At 44.6% G+C, this 17,155-nt stretch overlaps 1 protein-coding gene across 4 annotated transcripts in view; it reads right to left on the bottom strand.

Moving 5' to 3' along the window:
* The window catches only part of MAP2K5 (mitogen-activated protein kinase kinase 5), a 143,370-nt gene that overhangs the window by 52,118 nt on the left and 74,097 nt on the right, over window positions 1-17,155 (bottom strand). For 3 of the 4 annotated variants that reach the window (XM_063314348.1, XM_063314345.1, XM_063314347.1), the window contains exon 17: window positions 2,469-2,498. The exons of the other annotated variant lie outside the window; for it this stretch is intronic. In XM_063314348.1, coding sequence (XP_063170418.1) covers window positions 2,469-2,498 — 30 coding nt within the window. The remainder of the gene's footprint in view (window positions 1-2,468; window positions 2,499-17,155) is intronic. 4 annotated transcript variants of the gene reach the window in all.

The following is a 17,155-nucleotide window of genomic DNA, read 5'->3' as shown; positions in this document are numbered from 1 at the left end:
TTTTAATCTATATATCACAGGATTTCTCATACTCTGTGGAACCACGGTTGTCCACTGCGGGCTTGTGCAGTCACCGCAAGGAGCCGAGCCCCTGGAAGGGCTGGAAGGCGTTCCTGTACTGCCGGCACAGGCAGAGCAGGAGTGCAGTCAAAACGTGCTCCTGCTTTGCCCGGCAAGCCCACAGCTAGTCTGCCCAGGCACGCTGGGGAAGAAGAGCCCAGAGTGGGCTTTGATGGCTCTCTCGCTTTGCCTTCCCAGGCCCGACACGGCTTTAAAAAGCGGGCAGCCCGCCGCTGAGTTGCTTGTGTCCCCTTCCGGATGGGGGGTGTCCCAGCCTCAGTTTGAGAGCCCCTGGAATAATGTGGTGCTTGGGGGTGTTTGTGCCCAGCCCTGTTCACCTCAGCCCACGTGGGAGGCCCTTAATGGGTGGACCCTACTTTCAAAAAGCAAGACGAAAAGAAGGCAGCCCCCCGCCCCAACCTCCCAGAAATTCACTTTGCCCTGTGAACCTCTCCACACATTGCGAGAGCAGATTTTAAACTCTTAGCATCCGTTTTAGCCATGATGGATATTTGCAGAGAACGAAATAATAAAGATTCAGCTAAATAATGAAATCCATCCTGGAGTTGGGGCTATTTTTTGCTCCCCCCCCCCCTTGTGAGGAAAATGCTCTGAATATCAGCAGAAATATGTGGAATGTTTCCGTACTGAGTTCATGTGAATTGTTATTGGTTTTTCATTTAAATGAGATGGTGGTCAAGGAAAAAATGATTTGGACGAATAAGGAAATTGCCCGTATGGAGTGGTAAGTATCATTTAGGTTTAATGGAGCTGCAAGATCTGCACTTGGGCTATACCATTTATGACCACAGATGGTAGCCCCTAAATAAATGCTTCCTATCTATGTATTGAGAGGCTTAATATATAGGCTTACACAGGTATATACTCCCTACATCTATATCTATACCTATACCTATACCTGTATCTATTGAGAGACATTTTGGTGTAGTGGTTATGGCACCAGGCTAGAAACCGGGAGACTGTGAGTTCTAGTCCTGCCTTAGGCACAAAGCCATCTGGGTGACCTTGGGTCAGTCATTCTCTCTCAGCCCCAGGACGCAGGCAATGGCAACCTACTTCTGAAAACCTTGCCAAGAAAATGATTGAACAGAACATATATTATCATATTATTATAATACGGTGGTATTAGAAACCACCAACCAGCCTCAGGATTCAGAGAAAAGCCTATCTACCATCTCCTAGAGGCACGAGTTTTATGTAAAAGGGTTTTGGGGGAGAGGAACACAACGTTCTGAAAGCACCCGAGAGCCGATTTGATGCCAACCAGACTCAGGGTTTACCACCTCCGTGAGAACAGGGTCTCAGAGGCATTGGCAGGCCAAAAGGCCAGGATCATTAGACCAGCACAAGGCAGCACCTTTTTCACCATTCCATGATGGGCATAGAAGGGCTCCTCTTGAATGCAAGTGCGTAGTACTGTATTTCTCAACCATGGCAGCTTGATAGTGGGTGGACTTCAACTCCCAGAATTCATGCTGGCTGGGGAATTCTGGGAGTTGAAGTCCCTCCATTGTCAAGTTGTCAAGGTTGGGAAACATTGGTATAGCAGCACTTTTTGAAACACCAGTTTCTGAATAAGCTTCCTGATACAGGTGTACATACCCACCACCACCCTTTTATAAAACGTGACATTCATTCATTGTCAGATGAGGCTTAAGGCATAAATCCTAATGACTCCCGTGGGCAAAAAAGACTTTCTGGAATCACGTTCTCTTGGCTGCAACGTCTGGCCATTGCCATTTGTCAACATCGGTGGTGGTTTAACAGAGGTGGGCCTGTAAGCTGAGACAAGGTACTATCTTTATGCCAATCCACTGAAAGGGAATATGCAGAAGCCCTTCTTTCTGAAGAGCAGCCCAGATGTGGAGCACAACATGGAGGCTGTGGAGAATCATCTGGCATAAGCCATGGCCACTGGTGACAGTCACTGCTATTAGCGGCTGCGGTCCAGTTTGGACATTTAAAGAAGTATTTGTGATCCCAGCTACCTCTTTCTTTTTTTAAAACATGAAATTCTGCTTTTTAAACCCGGAAGAAAGGAAAGGATGGCAGCGGCCCTTGCCTTCCAGCGAACTAAAATAGCTTTCTCAGAAGTGGCACCCTCACTCCCAGCCAGTGTCTTGACTGGGGAAGGCAGAAAGGCAAATTCGCCAGGCTTCATACTCCCCACAACTCTTTGCCCCACTCCTAGAAACAGTCTCAAGGATGCAAAATAAATCTTGGAACTTAAAAGGAGAACAAAATCCATGGGGGTTGTGGAGAACTCTGAAGTGATTGCTTTTTGATTTAATGGGGCAGATTTATATGAACCAGGTGCAAAGACCGACACAATTGCTTGCTGCAACTTCATCCACAGGAATCAATGAGGCAGTAATGAACGTTCTTACCTGAGGATACGGGAAACGCCCGAGAGCAAGCTGGAAAAAAAAATATTTGTCTAGTTAGAGAGACTTGCATTAGGGATTGGGCAAAAGGCGGGGGGGGGGGGAGAGAGACTCAAAGAAAAAAACCTTATAGATAAGCAAAATGGCAATCCTCTGAATGTTATCCATAGACAAGCAGCAGATCTGTTAACGTATCTATTTATTGGCCCCTCTGCCCAGCCAAATTCTGTGTTCATAAACAAAACATGGGCCTTTTTCAATTCTGTGTCCTCTCTTTGCCTTTCAGTTGCTAAGAGATTCAAGCCATTTGGATGAAAGCTGAGAGTCACAGGGACAAAAGTCAAAACTAGCATGGTGAAAATGCCAGGGAGTGTGGACAGGCTCCGCCGTGGAAGCAAAGTTCTGTCGTTTGCTCTTGAAATGCATGATCCCAAAGATCACAGCACTGTGTTCCCCCCGATGCCCGCTGGCTCCCAATTCAGCCCTGCAGCAATGGATGCAAATCCTCACTTCATGGCTGGGTGCTTCCTGGTACTACTACGCTGACTTTAGGACAGAGGGACTGAAAGGGTTAACCAACCCAAGGGGGGCACCCCCTCCTTTCACTGGGGGCCTACAGACCCATTCCAGAAAGCTCTGGCTTCAACCCTTCCAAGTTTCTACAGCAGCCAGAAAGTACCCTGAGCTGCTTTATCTATAAGTCTTGCTTTGGGGGGGGGGATGTTTTGAATTACAGATCAATCAATCAATCAATCAATCAATCAAATAAATGGCTATCATAAATGCCTCTCCAGAAGTCCTTGGAGGGCTTGCGTGGGCCAGAACAGTTGAAATGTACCTTGTGTGAAAGCACATTTCAAATCCACTTATGGAGCGTCCTGACAAAATCTCTCTCTAGTATCCCATCTTGTGGGGTGATTAAAAGAAGAAAACGGAATATACGTAGTGCAAAGTATGCTACAAACTGTAACATGGCAGACACCTGCACTGGTTGCTCTTCTGCATATAAGCGGCAACAGCAGATCAACATCCAGGGTGACAGTGGCATTTTCAGGTAGTACCCAAATTAGTGCAGATGAAAATTTGCGCAAATCACACCAATTTATGCAAACATGTTCTGAATGCAGAATTGGTTTTCTTGATATAGAAACTACTGTTGTGGAGAACACACACCTTCTGACTACAATATACTTTAAGAGTCCAACGCGAGCCCCTCAGTAGGGAATGGCTTCGCCTGTGACCAGGCACCCCTGAAGATGCCAGCAACGGCGAGAGCCTTTGTCTGACTGGGCTATGCCGATGCTCCCCCCATGCCCCGGTCCAAGATTGTCAAGGTAATCTGTAATCTCCCTGAAATAGCCCGCAGATATGTCACTGTACTAAATGTGTTTCAGATTTAATGAAGCTTTAATGTCCTTTTTAATTTTGCCTGTTTCTGTATCACCAGGGGTCGAGCAAGGCAATCAACACTCAAGAGGATGGTTTGGTTTAAAACTAGGAAAAACTCATTTGCTTATGAGTTGCACTGTATTTTCTTAATTAAATTTACTGAGTAAAATGGTTTTAAGTTCAGCCAACCAATGACCTCTGTATGTAGATTTAGATTTATAAATAGGCTAACAGCTAAAGCATGGAAGCCAAAAGATTGGGAAAAAAAGCTCTCACAAAAAACAAATTAGGGCTCTGCATTGTTTCTACATCACAGAAGCCGCTTGGACGTAAACTGATTTATAATCCCCAGAGGAAAATTGAAAACGGAAAAGCACAGAAGATAAGGCAATCAGAAAAGTCTTCATATCATTTCACAAGTTTGAGAACATATTCTTATCGGTCTTACCTCTGGAATCCTTCTGACTCAGCCACTTAATATATCAGTTCCCCAACACAGGAAAACCTTGCTTATTTTAAATCTCATTATCTCACTTTCCTAATCATTTTAATTTATTGCCTCCTGCTCCAGAACGCCAGAACATTTCGAAGCAGACTAGCCTGTCACAGGATGAGGCTGTAGGGAGAGGGCCGCTCTGCCAATTTGCAAGACAATGTAGAAAATAGGTAGTTGCTGGACCGCAAGCTCATTTGACCACATGACAAGCAGAAGATGCTGGTAAGTTCTAGAAAGTGTGCCTGCTGCCAGCAAGACATGACCCAGAACACCAGACTGGACCACAGGCAATATGAAGAAACTGGACTTTCTAACCACAAGCCAGAACAAGGTATGATCTGAGACAAAGGAGCCACTGTGACGTGGTGGAACATTGGAGGACTTGTCTGTAGCTAGCTCTGTGAAATACCAAGGCATGTACCTCTTACGTCCTCGACTCCCAACATGGCCTCCACAGGCACCAGTATGCCTGAGACACTTCTCTTGACAACCATCAGACTGATTTTTCTGAAGTTTTACATCAAAAATATACACAGGTTTCAGCTTAAACTGGAAACCATTCTTAGATCATAATCTAAACATGGATTGGTACTGCATCCAAAATGTGGGTTTATTCATGCACAGAAACTATATTTCAATTATATGAGATATCTAACTCGTAACAGATTTTAATAATACGAACTTACTACTGTCTACTATCATCTATCATCCAGATCGTCTTTATTGCCAAGAATTCCTCTGAGGCACAGGTCAATGGTAAGAAGTAGCAGCAGGAATATCCTGCTTGCGGGTCTGTAGGGGATTATATTCTAATCAATCAGGGTTTTGTAACTGGGTGCCATCTTCTGAAAGGGCACCCCCATCAGGCATTTTGTGCAAACACTCACATGTTCTCTGAATTCCAAATGTGTCCACCAAACCAGAAGTTTGGGGACCAAATTTCACCACCAACATTGAAGGATCCTTTCCTGAAGCAATTGCTTGTACAGCTGGGTTTACCTGGCCTGTCTTTAGGAAGAGTTGCAGCTAAATGGCAAACAGCAGATGATCCGTCTGCACACACGCCTGGCCAAGTCACTGTTATCCTTTCCAAACGTTTCCCTGAAAAACCACCTCACTGTCACTAGGAAAAGGCAGTGCCGGCTGGGTGACCCAGGCAGAGTTTCCGTAGACTCAGATCTCTCCAGCAAGGGACATAACGCCTCGGAGGACTGCTCTGGGAGTAAATGGCAAAGCCATTTTGCTAGGACTATGATTAAGAATACAGGTAGTATTAATGGTCAACGATGGCAATTCGGATGAGAATTTCCATCACAAAGCAATGCGATCATAAAGTGTGACATCACATGACTGCATCACTTGGTGACAGCAATCTTTGCAGTCCCCATTGCCGTTGTTAAGCGAGGACCTCCTTGCAACTTTCTGCCAGTTTCCAACAACCAGTCAGTGGGGAAGCCAGCAGGAAGTTTCAAGTCCCAGGTGGGCGGGGGTAGAGAACAGAGGGGGCCAGTGAGGCGTGGCTGGCTGTTGTTGGCTGGCGAGGTGTGGTGTGGGCACAGAGGGGCTGGGGAGGGTGTGCGGGTGGCCAGTGAGGTGTGGTGGGGCTGACTGCTGCTGGAAGGAGGAGGGTGCGCAAGGGTGCAAGCAACCCCATGGCCAGGATGGTGAGCCCAGCAGAGGGGAGGCAGGCGAAGACAACTGAGGTCAGCTGGGGGGCGGTGTGGGTGGCAAGGGGCCAGTCACAAATGTGGGCTGGCTCGAATTTTATCAAGGACTGGTTGCAAGTCCGTTTTTTTCAGTGCTGTTGTAACTTCGAACGGTCGCTGAGCGAAGGGACGTTAAATGATGACTACCTGTAATAAGAGCATCTCAGTTTAAGGATTCCACATTCAGCTCAAAATGCATTTCTATAGTACTGCAGAGCTCAGGATACATAGCATCTCCCACTCTACTCTGCTGTTCAGTGTATCTTCAGCAAAGCGTGTCAACGATTGTCCAAGATGGCAACTCTCTTCCCATCATCACAAGCACAGGTAACTTTCTGGGCAGGGTTTCCCTGCCCTGCCCACCTTCTCTGATAAATTCTGAACGTTGGAACCCAGGGAACGAAATTTAATGGAGAAAACGCTACCCTTCTCACCCCAAAGTCCCACCTAGCTTTCTGAAGAGCAACCTGAATTAAACAAACTTAGGCAAGGCATGGAGACATGTTTAATAACAGAATCATCGTTGGCCATTTTCAGAGGAAAAACCACTGAAAATCTATGGCAAACAATACTCTGCAACTGACATGGATGTTCAGTGTAGCAATGCGGCATTCCCTTTCAGAAGCCCCAAGTATGTCTGCAAGGCAGGACGTTATTTTCCCATCTTGCAGATGATAAACTAAATCTGAACACAAAGCAGGATCCACAGGAATTTCAGCTGACTATCCTTTTTCCAGAATTTAAATAGAAATAAGTAACAAGTCTTACCCTAAATATTGAGCTAGTGGCACATATCTTAATTCTCTCTTGTGGAACCAGTAGAAAGAATCTCTAGAAAATAACTGATTTCAAAGCTCAAAATGTAAATCTAAGCTGCCCAACATTGTCCAATCTTAACTACACTTTGATGCCTCATATCAAAGCTCACACAGAACCCCTTTTCAAAGGCTCTACAGGTAGACCTCGCTTAGCAACTGCCTTGTTTAGTGACCATTCACAGTTCTGACAGTGATGAAAAAGTAACTTTGCAACCAATCCTCATATTTATGACCTTTGCAGGTCTGTAAAGCAAGGGAAAGCTGAAGCCAGATCATAAGCACAGTCACAGTTTCACTTACCAGTCGCTTCTCATAATGACCAAGTTGACGGTCCCAATTGTGATCACTAAACGAGGACTACCTGTATTCTGGTAGAATCACTGCTTGGACAGTCCAACATTATGCATTTAGCCTATCCTGCTCAGAGCTCCATGTTTTGGTTTTAGAATAGAGACAAAATGTAATGAGCTACCTCTATTTTATGTTTTCACACAATTCTTTTAAAGATAAAGTTGACTGAAAGTATTTTCTTTATATGCTAAAACTATGCCAAATGCTCCTCTGCCCTCAGACTTGTAAAAACTTCAAACTATAGTCTCCAACCACTACTCAATGTTCTGGGTATACTGTCTTCTGGCTCTTCCTCATGCTTTTAAAATTAGTATTATACATTTGTGCATGCATATGCTACTAAACATAATTAACAAAACCTGTGTGCATCCATCTTTTCCCATAGCATGCCATTCAGAAAAACAAGGTAGGCCCATCAAACTTGAAATTAAGTGTGGGGTTCCCAAAGACAAAGGAAAGCCAGGGGAAGACCTGTCCTGCAGGCAGAAGCAGATTCAGTCCTCCTGACTTTCTGGAGAACTCCTGCTTTCAGAGGAGGCCAGCCTGAGACCCCTTCCTACGCTAGAGCTGCTCTGTGAAATTGGGACTGAACTTGTGTGTCCCCGTGAGGTCCTGAAGCGTTGGAAACTAAGCCAATTAATTATCAGCTTATCCTGCTCCAGAGGAAACATTGTAAAGACAACTATGCAGTGCAGAGAGTCTCCCATGGGTGGGAACTGCCACTTTGCCCTGCCTCTTGGGACTTCTTCTCTCCCACCAGGTGGCAAGGCTGTTTTGCACCTTGCCCCTATTCTCCACCATGATATTCAGGAGCAACTTGGCTGCTCTCCCCACCCAGTGGCTGGTTCTCATGGCAGGAAAAAAGGAACAAGGAAGAAGGGGATCACTGGCTAGTGGCCACTGTTAAGTGTTCCACCACTGGCTAGCTGAGGAAGCTCTGGTTGGTCTCAGGGAAAGGAATTCAGCTGCCAGGCACTGCACTTTTGTGTGTGTGTGTGTGTGCCAGTGTTGACTCCTGGTGACTGACTGGACTAGTCTCTGCAGTTTTTTGGGCAAGATTTCAGAAGTGGTTTGCCATTGCCTGCTTCCCAGGGATGAGAGAAAGTGACTGGCCTAAGGTTGCCCAGCTGGCTTCGTGCCTAAGGCAGAACTAGATCTCCTGGTCTCCTGGTCTCTAGCCTGGCGCCTTAATGTAAACGTTGTATATAGTTGGATTGGGGGGGGGGTGTTTGAAGCCAGCAGTGGTATGGAAAGAGGCTGGTCTAGGAGAACCAAAGGTCTAATGTAGGCTTCACTGCCTAGAGTCCTCCAGATGTCTTGGTCTTCAGTTCCCAGAATCCAAAGCCAGCAGGGGCATTGCCAATCCATCTGAAGGACCTCAACTGGAAAAGGTTGGACAAATGTGATCAAAGAAGGTTGCTAGATCTTTTAAGAAAACTTGGTCTGAAGTTTTGTAGGGAACTTTGCTTGTCCACTTCTGGTCTCTCAGGAGGTTTCTTTAGTTTGCTGTTTGGGCTGGACTAGATGGCACCACAGGTAGAATCCCAGTTTTTATTTCCCTGAAGTTGTCAGTCCGAGATCAAGCGCATCACAGGTCTAAATCCTAAGAATATCACATTCACAAAGGAACAGAGGCAAGGATGTTTTGGATACTGTTTTTAAGGACAAGGATGCTATAAAGTCTCCCCCGCCCCCTACACCCCCAGATTACTCTGTGCGATTTGCAAGTTTGGTTTTTTAATTTACAGTTATTCTGAAAAGCACAGGACGGCTTTATTTAGTCACATTCCATGTTTCTCAGCATAACTGCAAATTGAAAATAAGCACTTACAATACCGCTTGTGATCGAGCTAAAGAAGTACTTTATAGTCTGAAATGTTCTAAAATTTGTTCTTAATTACTTTGTGCACATTTTACACAATTAAATTTCCATCTCAAGATTTTGCATTTAGATTGTGCACTGCAGTTAAACTCTCAATTTAGAGGAAAGAAGCAGCAAGTTTGGAACATCCAGAGACTGGAAGTTTTTTTTGTCTCTCTTTAAAACCCAAACATAACAACTGGATTACCTGAAACCACATGGTAAGGCTTCATTTCCAAGATCAATTTGTAGATTCCCAGGTACAAGATTTAAAATCACTGTAACAATCTCCTGACAAAAGCCCTGATAAATATTAAATACTGCAAAGAGGAGCCATGTCATTTCCCCTTTTTACCCCTACCAATTCCACCGTGCCCTTATTGCACAATTTTAAAAAGAATCCGTGAGGATATAACTGCAATTTACCCACGTTAAATTGCTTTGGAGGTTAAATTGGGAACAAGAGCAGCAACACAAACCACCTTGAAATAGGGTTTCAATTAAACGGGAAGGATTTGCTGAGCCCCATCCAAATGGGGGGAAAGGGTTACAAATTAATTTAATCTTCTGCCCGCACTGCGCAGCTGCACTCCAAAGTGTCTGGCTTAAAAACAAAGCCTGCCAGGCAGCCGAGTGAGGAACGCTCCCATTTTTAACATTGCAAGATCATTAGTGGGTAACTTGTGGAATGCGCAACCCTTCCCAAGGGCTGGGGGCTTGGGTGATGGAGACAGATGAACAGCCGGTCTGCACGCAGACAGGGAGACATTCCACCAAGCAGCCTGGAAAACAGGCTCGCTCACCTTCATCACAAAAAAAATAAATCCTAATGTTTAGTCGTTGATACTCAATTCTTGGTTTTTCCAGTCTACAAAACCATCCAACAATTATTGTCGATATGGAGAGCCTATTTTTTGAAGCAGGTTCTTCAATCTCAGATATGCAGACTCAGAAGGGGGAGGAGTTTAAATGGCATTTTATTTATTTATCATATTTACATGGCCGTCCATCTCATGAGAAGTGACTCTGGGTGGCGGACAGCAAAACAATATAAACACAATAAATGTGTCAAAAGCCATCAAATTAAAAGGTTTAAAAGAAGCATAAAACACACAAGAGATTAGATCAGCAAGGGAGCACCTCAAGGTCTCACCGGTCCCGAGATGCCCAGGCCAGAAGACACAGCCAGGGCCGCAACTGGGGTGGGGGGCAAGCGGGGCATGTGCCCCGGGAGCCGTGCTGGGGGGGGGCCAAAATGAGTGTTGGGTGTGTGTGTGCCAAAATGGGCGTGGAATCCATGTTTGCCCCGGGTGACACAGACACTAGCTGTGGCCCTGGGCACAGCCAGGCCTTGAGGGCCTTCTGGAAAACAAGGAGGGATGGCATGGAGACGACCTCACTTTGGGTGGGGGGAGAATGTTCCATAAGGCGGGCGCCGCAGCAGAGGCAGCATGCAAAACCAGGGCCTAAATCGGAGGTCTTACTGACCAGAAGGGGGGGGGGCTTTGGTGGTCTGCATCACTCACTGCCCTCCCCCTTAACTAGAACAAACAGGGAGATGCACAGAGCCAGCCAGGCCCCTCTCTCCCAGACCCAGGAAGGACAACTTTTAAGCCCGGATGGGACATCAGACTTCCTAGTTTCTATACCTTAGCTAAGAAATGGGTATACATTTTAACATGTTGCTATTACATGCATTTGCAGTTTACTCATACTGAGGAGCACAAATTTGGACTTAGTTTGGGAAAAGCTGCAAAAGCTATTTTTTTTCTCGCAGATGTGTCAGAAATTGGAAGGAACGCTGCTGCCCACGGACTTTCCACGTTTTCTGTGCCACTGACCAGATGTGTCTTCTCGCTCCTCACCAGCTGCCGCCAGGATCCTCAGGCACTGCCTTCTACTCATTTTGCTTGCAGCTCTTCCTCCCGCCCTGCCCACTTTTCACCAATTTGGTGAAGATTATTTGGTACTCCCTGATGCATGTAAGGGGAAAGCTTTTCTCAGCAATATTTTTGGCTGGCCTCACCCCTGAAAGAGAGGAATTATCTCTACTCTCTTACAGTTTCCTTTTTTCCCCACCTTCATATTTTTTAGACACCCATTTTGACCCTTTTTAAAACTTTTTTTATTTTTCATTACCCTTCCCAAAGAAAAGAAAAACATGTAAATATGACAAAATATATAACATGAGAAGGACTATATACAACAATAATTATGAGCATATAAAAGTTAATACAACAATTTTAAACAACAAATTAAAAATTGAGCAGAGAATCATACTGTCAGTCTTTCCACTGTATCAGATATAAGTCAGTTCAAAGGCTGAGACTACAGACATCCCATTACACCAACCTTTGATGTCACATATATAAGCATCTTTTCGAGAACACGAAACAATCTTTTCAGCAACACATCAAACACAATAGAGCCAAGTTCTTCATAAACAGATTAAGTTCCAAAGCTTTGGAATGTAGTTTAACCACATTAACATCTTTACATTTTAACTCCCTTTCTAGAACATTAGGAATACCAACCAAGTGGAACAGCCAAGGGATATGAATTGAATTGTTGATTTAACCTCTAAAAAGATCTTTATCCAATCCACTGAAAATCACAGGCGTTTCCAAGGCCACCAGAAAATGTTTTGTTTGAATATATTGCTATTCAACAGTTTGAAACTGGCTATATTCTTTTTGTAACCTCTCAAAAGAATTGAAAATATAGTTAACAATGAACTGATCTAGGATAAAAATTCCCTTTTCAGCCCAAACATAAAAACAAAGTATTATCTACCTAATAAGGATTATATTCCTAAAGGCTCATTCCTCATGGGAGTAAGAATGAAATGTTAATCTCTCCCAATAACATACAAATATGTCTAACAGCCTCTAGTATCAGAAACATGGTTGTAGAATCCCTACAATAACTACTACCCAGACCTTACCCAGATGCTTTCAGTGGTTCCAAATAGGAGCCTCCATCTCCATTGGCTTGTCCAAAGGTGTCAAAAAAGTCAAGATGGCACCCACAACACATGTTTAAAAAAGGCAAAGTTTTGATTGCATAGCGAGGCAGCTATCTTGACTTTTTTGATCCCTGCCCTGCAGTCACCCCTACCCTTAAATTATATTAAATTAAATTAAATTAAAACTCAAATTTGACTTAATTCTGTAGACACTCCGTTTTAATGGACAGCCCTTACTCTCAAACGGTCTGTTAAACTTTTTTGCTATACTAGTAACTATGCCAGCGCCAGTCAGTTTACTTGTGTCTATTAAATTTGTCAAATTCCCTTTTTTAAATTAACACAATATGGTCAGGCTTTTATTTTAAAAAGGAAGTACAGTGAAAAGGAAGTATAATAACAGGTTTGATTTTTATTATTAATTGACGTGGTTTTTTTTGTTAAAAGGAAGATGGGCGTAAATGAAAGGTGTGGAGGTTTGAGGGTTTCTCAAGATGATGACAAAAAGTATGCTGTTCCCTGGGTTCAAGAAATGGATGGGAAATAACGGAATCAAACAAAGGCAAAGCTGCTCATGTTAGAGACAGAAACTGCCTGCGTCCATACAGGATGGGGAATAAGGGAACTTACGGAAAGGCTTTGGAACAGGAGTTCACGGAAGCTGAGTAGGAGCCTGCAGGGCGATGTGGCTACGAAAAGGCAAATGCAATTTTAGGCTGCAGGATCAGAAATACCGCTTCCCAGTCACAGAAACTAATCGTTCTGCTCTGCTCTACATTGGCCGGGGGCTCCCGCACTTCAAGGAGGGTTCGGAAGAAATGGGACCCGTTTAAGGAAGGACAGTCAAGCTCACCAGGGGACCAGAAACCAGGAAGGCCCATGAAGAGAGCCCGAAGGAGCCGGCTGATCTTGGGAGGGAGGGGACAGGACGGCCCTCTCCAGATATCTGAACAGATGTCGCGCAGAACACCACGGCCCGGCCTCTCTTGCTCCAGGAAGGCGGGTCCCAGGACAGCGAACACATTTCCAGGAAGGGAGACTCCGACTGACTGCTGGGGCCAACGGCACGGAACCCATGGAGCCCCCTTTGCGGGGTGTGCTGGCACTGCATGTGCCACCTGCCAGGGGGCCTTGCGTGGGATTTCCGCACTGAGCGAGAGAGTTGGACCCCATGCCTTAAATGGCTCCTTCCAACTCTATGATTCTAAAATCCCCCGGGCAGGGATGTCCGCAGGGTGTGGTCAAAAAAGTCAAGATGGTGTGCGACTCCACCTGCGATGCACACAAAAACCAGGCAGAGCTTCAATCTCACCATCATGGCTGCCATCTTGACTTTCTTGGCCATATCCTGTGGACATCCCTGCTCGGGGGGTTTCCCGTTTTTGTCCCGTTTCACCTGCCGCAAAGTTTAAAATGTTGCTCCTTCCACTCGGGATCCTCACCCTGTGCAAAACAGCAGTGGGTGCTCCATGTCCCTCAGCCCCTTTTGCGGGCTGCCAGAGCCCACCAGGATCATGCCATTGATCCTGCCGATAAATCACCAATTTTTGTTGGTGTGATTTCTTGCTGACACTTCCAGAGAGGGATGCCAGGTCTCTGTGTTAACCTTTTTTTGAGTAGAACAGCAAAATGAACACCTCTACCCTCAAAAACCAAGGGCTTCGTTATTTCTCCAACATGCCACCTGAGGCCCTCGGAGGCCTAATTTTTAAAAAAATGTGGCCCCCAGCCAAAATATTTGCTGGCCTCTCTAGTAAAGCATCTTTACTAATGTAACAGTGGCTATGTTACTGTTATGAAATAACTTATAAGCCAAAATGTGAATGCCCTACCATGAGTTCAGCTTACAAGACCGGGATGCTAGCCCTACCCAAAGAGGGGCCTGATTTGGAATTAATGAAGAGGATCCAGTCCCCCTGCCCCACTTCAAAAGTCACCATGGGCTTTTCCTCCTTACTCCAGCTTCTGTTCTTGGGGGGGACTGGAAGGAAAGGGCCCTTGGCTGGACCCCCCCTCCCCCAGGGAGACCAGAGAAGGGGGCTGATCTCCATATCCACGTGGTTCATCTCTTTCTGCAAACCAAGAGGCAGCAAGACATTTGGCTAAGCGTTGACATCTTAGTGTTGAACTCACTGATGGATTTGTACCGTCTCTGTATATATTCTTTCCTCGCTTTGTTCAAGTAATTACCTTATTTATTTCCCTAGCACATGACCTTTGTGTTATTCCCTGACAATGAACACAAGGAAAAGAACGATAGTCTGAGGTCTCAACCTGGGCCAACTTTATCTAAACTTCCCACTTTATTGCAGTTTAGTTCACAATTTTCTCCTAATATGGGGTTACTTCCCAGTGCACCAAGCGGATAAATCATCCTGGAATATTACTCTGGCTAAGTTTCGCTCTGACTGGAGCATATGTGCTTCCAAGTCACTGAAGCAGAGCCCCATAAAATACACTAATTACTACAAGTTATGGTCACTGGGTGATTGATAACACTCTGCGAGGCAACTTCTTCCTGCCCAGCTTTTCTGATGGGTCTCACCCGCCACGGAGGCAATTATTAATTCATGACCCAGGCCTTAGGCACTGGAACCTTTGCTTTCCATTCTGCCACCACTAAACCACCACAAAAGCTGGACATCATCATCCATTGTCACGCAGATAACCTTCATTTGGCAAAGTCACAGCAGAATGGCCAATCTCTTCCCCTCTCTCACGTGCACAAGGACACACGGCTCCATCATTTACCAATCTAAAATGCAGCAGTTGCCCCCAATGTTGACCACAGCACTTAAAACGGAACACCTCAATTCTAGCTTACTTCTTAGATGTTGTCTTCTTGGACTTGCTTGAAAGGGGTGTTTTGTCCTGTTGTATCTAACACAGATTGAGTGGCACTATTCAGAGGTCTTCCTCTATGCCACACAGTTTTCTCTAAGATGCCCTCTTCAGCTTTCCTTCTGCATGATGACCATAAACAAAGGCTTCCAGAGAAATCATATTTCTGTGGTTTTTCTCTAACTCTTCCACCTAAGATTCACCAAAGGCTGAGCACTTCCCCAAAAGGTCAACAGAAATGAGACTAGGATTTTATCTTTTTAATTAACCAGCTTGTAAAACTAAGGTCATTCTATTTTATTCAAGAAGGTCCCGTGCCAGCGTGCCTGTGCCTAATTCCGCTAAAACCTAACCCAAAGGCCTTACTTCTCAGAAACGTGTTTTCTCAGTGTGGGGTGGAAGAGCCTTGGCTTCCAATACATCCATTAAAGCAAGAGAACGGCTTTTTTGTTCTCCCAGCTGCGTGGAGCATCCCTTGCTTTGTCCCAGAAAGTTAACTTCAGCCTGTCACTGAAGGTCCTTACCAGGTTGAGACATGATGAACTTTCTTCAACTTGCCTCAGGGAGAACTCAAAAGTTGGAATGCTATTTGGGGCCAGTTTGGTGGCACTCTTCATTTATTTGGCCAGAAATTGAATGATTTCTTCTAGGCTTATTATGAGAATAAATGAATGCAGTTTAAAGATAAGAAAAGAAACAGCTCTGAGCAGGTCCTAGAAGATGCCAATCTACTCCTGTTTAGAAGCAACTCTGATAAAAGCAGACAATTTGCACAAAACCCACAAGGACTGTGCTTATAGTAAAGACAATAAATGCCAGAGACAAAAAAATTAGACTTGGAAAAAAAACACATGCACAGAGAAAAAGAAATTAAACTGAGTGTAGCGCTTAGCTGACTTCTTCCTATCTCTTTAGAGAATCAATGACCCTCGACAACTTGTTGCCTGGAAAACCCTTCTTCCTGCAAATCTCAAGAAGAATCTTAACACTCTCTTTGTCCTACCTCCATTCCCACCACCTCAAAACACGACTTCTCGCTTGTCTCCACCTGCCAGAGAACTGACTGCAGCTTCCAGAGGGAGCAGAAGCTTTTCCCCCTGGAGAGGGAGGGGATACAGGGGAACCTCTGCTTTGGCTGCAAGGTAAAGTAAGCATCTTCTCAGGAAGAACTTGTGTGAGAGAGCGAGATGCATATTCCTTGCCTGGGAAGCAAGCTGTCATCCTTGGGAATGCCAAGTGGCTTCACAACAATGCTCAGTTAAATTGTGTCAAGACATTACATGGGACAGGGATATTAGCTCTATGGGGTTCTGTGCTTATGGACAGAATAATTTGTATTTCTGCAAGGTCCACCAGCACCTCCCTTTTCTTTTTTACATACTAACTCTGTTCCTACCTGTCCTCTCTTTTAACTTTGCCAATGGCAAACTTCCTGACTCCAAGTTCTCTTAGTTTTCTGCCTCATCATCCTTGAAGGAAGTGTCCAATTAACCCTTGTCCTTTAGTAGAATCCACTAGCTCATCACAGCCCCAACCAAGGTATTCCCCAGTTTTAAATGCTTGCTTCTAATCAAGATATTCACTTATGAATGTTGGATTCCTCATAGATCAAGATGGCTCCCTTAACTGGTTTCCATAAAGATGTGCATCAGCTTTATCATTTTGGGGGGAGCCAGTTTTTGTGATTTTATTTATCAAGAGGGTTTAATTCAAATCCTCTTCCTGTTTGCCTCATCATTTTTAATTGCTACTCTTCAGCACAATTGCTTGATGCTACTATTCTGCCGTATTTTAATAGTTTTTTAAAAATACGTTAGTTATCCTGTTACACAGTCTTGGAATTCTGATCTGAAGAAGAGGTTTATTAATGTTATAAATAAAAAGCATGTTGGGGTATATGTGTAAGGCTGTTATCTATCCTGAATTAAGTGAAGCATAATTCATAAATAAGAATAAATGACATTTTCCAGTTTGGAATAAAAATTTAGTCCAATAACAACGATAAAAAATTGTATGCCATTGATAGGCCACCTTTTTGCCCAAAGAAATGGCTACTTGCATTAATTTTATGGGAAAATATATGCCCATCAGTGACGTAAGGAAATTGATCCAATTGCAAAAGAGAAAGGAACTATTTTCCCCTTTTATGCTAGCTGTCATCAGCAAGTCACACTGACCAAAGAGTATGAAATTAACTGTCTCTTGCAGGGGCATCCACAATGGGTGGAGGTAAGGGGTCAAAAAAATCAAGATCATGGCCCCA

This window comes from Candoia aspera, chromosome 13, assembly GCF_035149785.1.
Source record: "Candoia aspera isolate rCanAsp1 chromosome 13, rCanAsp1.hap2, whole genome shotgun sequence".
In the NCBI taxonomy this organism is placed as follows: domain Eukaryota; kingdom Metazoa; phylum Chordata; class Lepidosauria; order Squamata; family Boidae; genus Candoia; species Candoia aspera.
The sequence above is the reverse complement of the archived record's forward strand: the minus strand, read 5'-3'. Positions and strand labels throughout refer to the sequence as shown.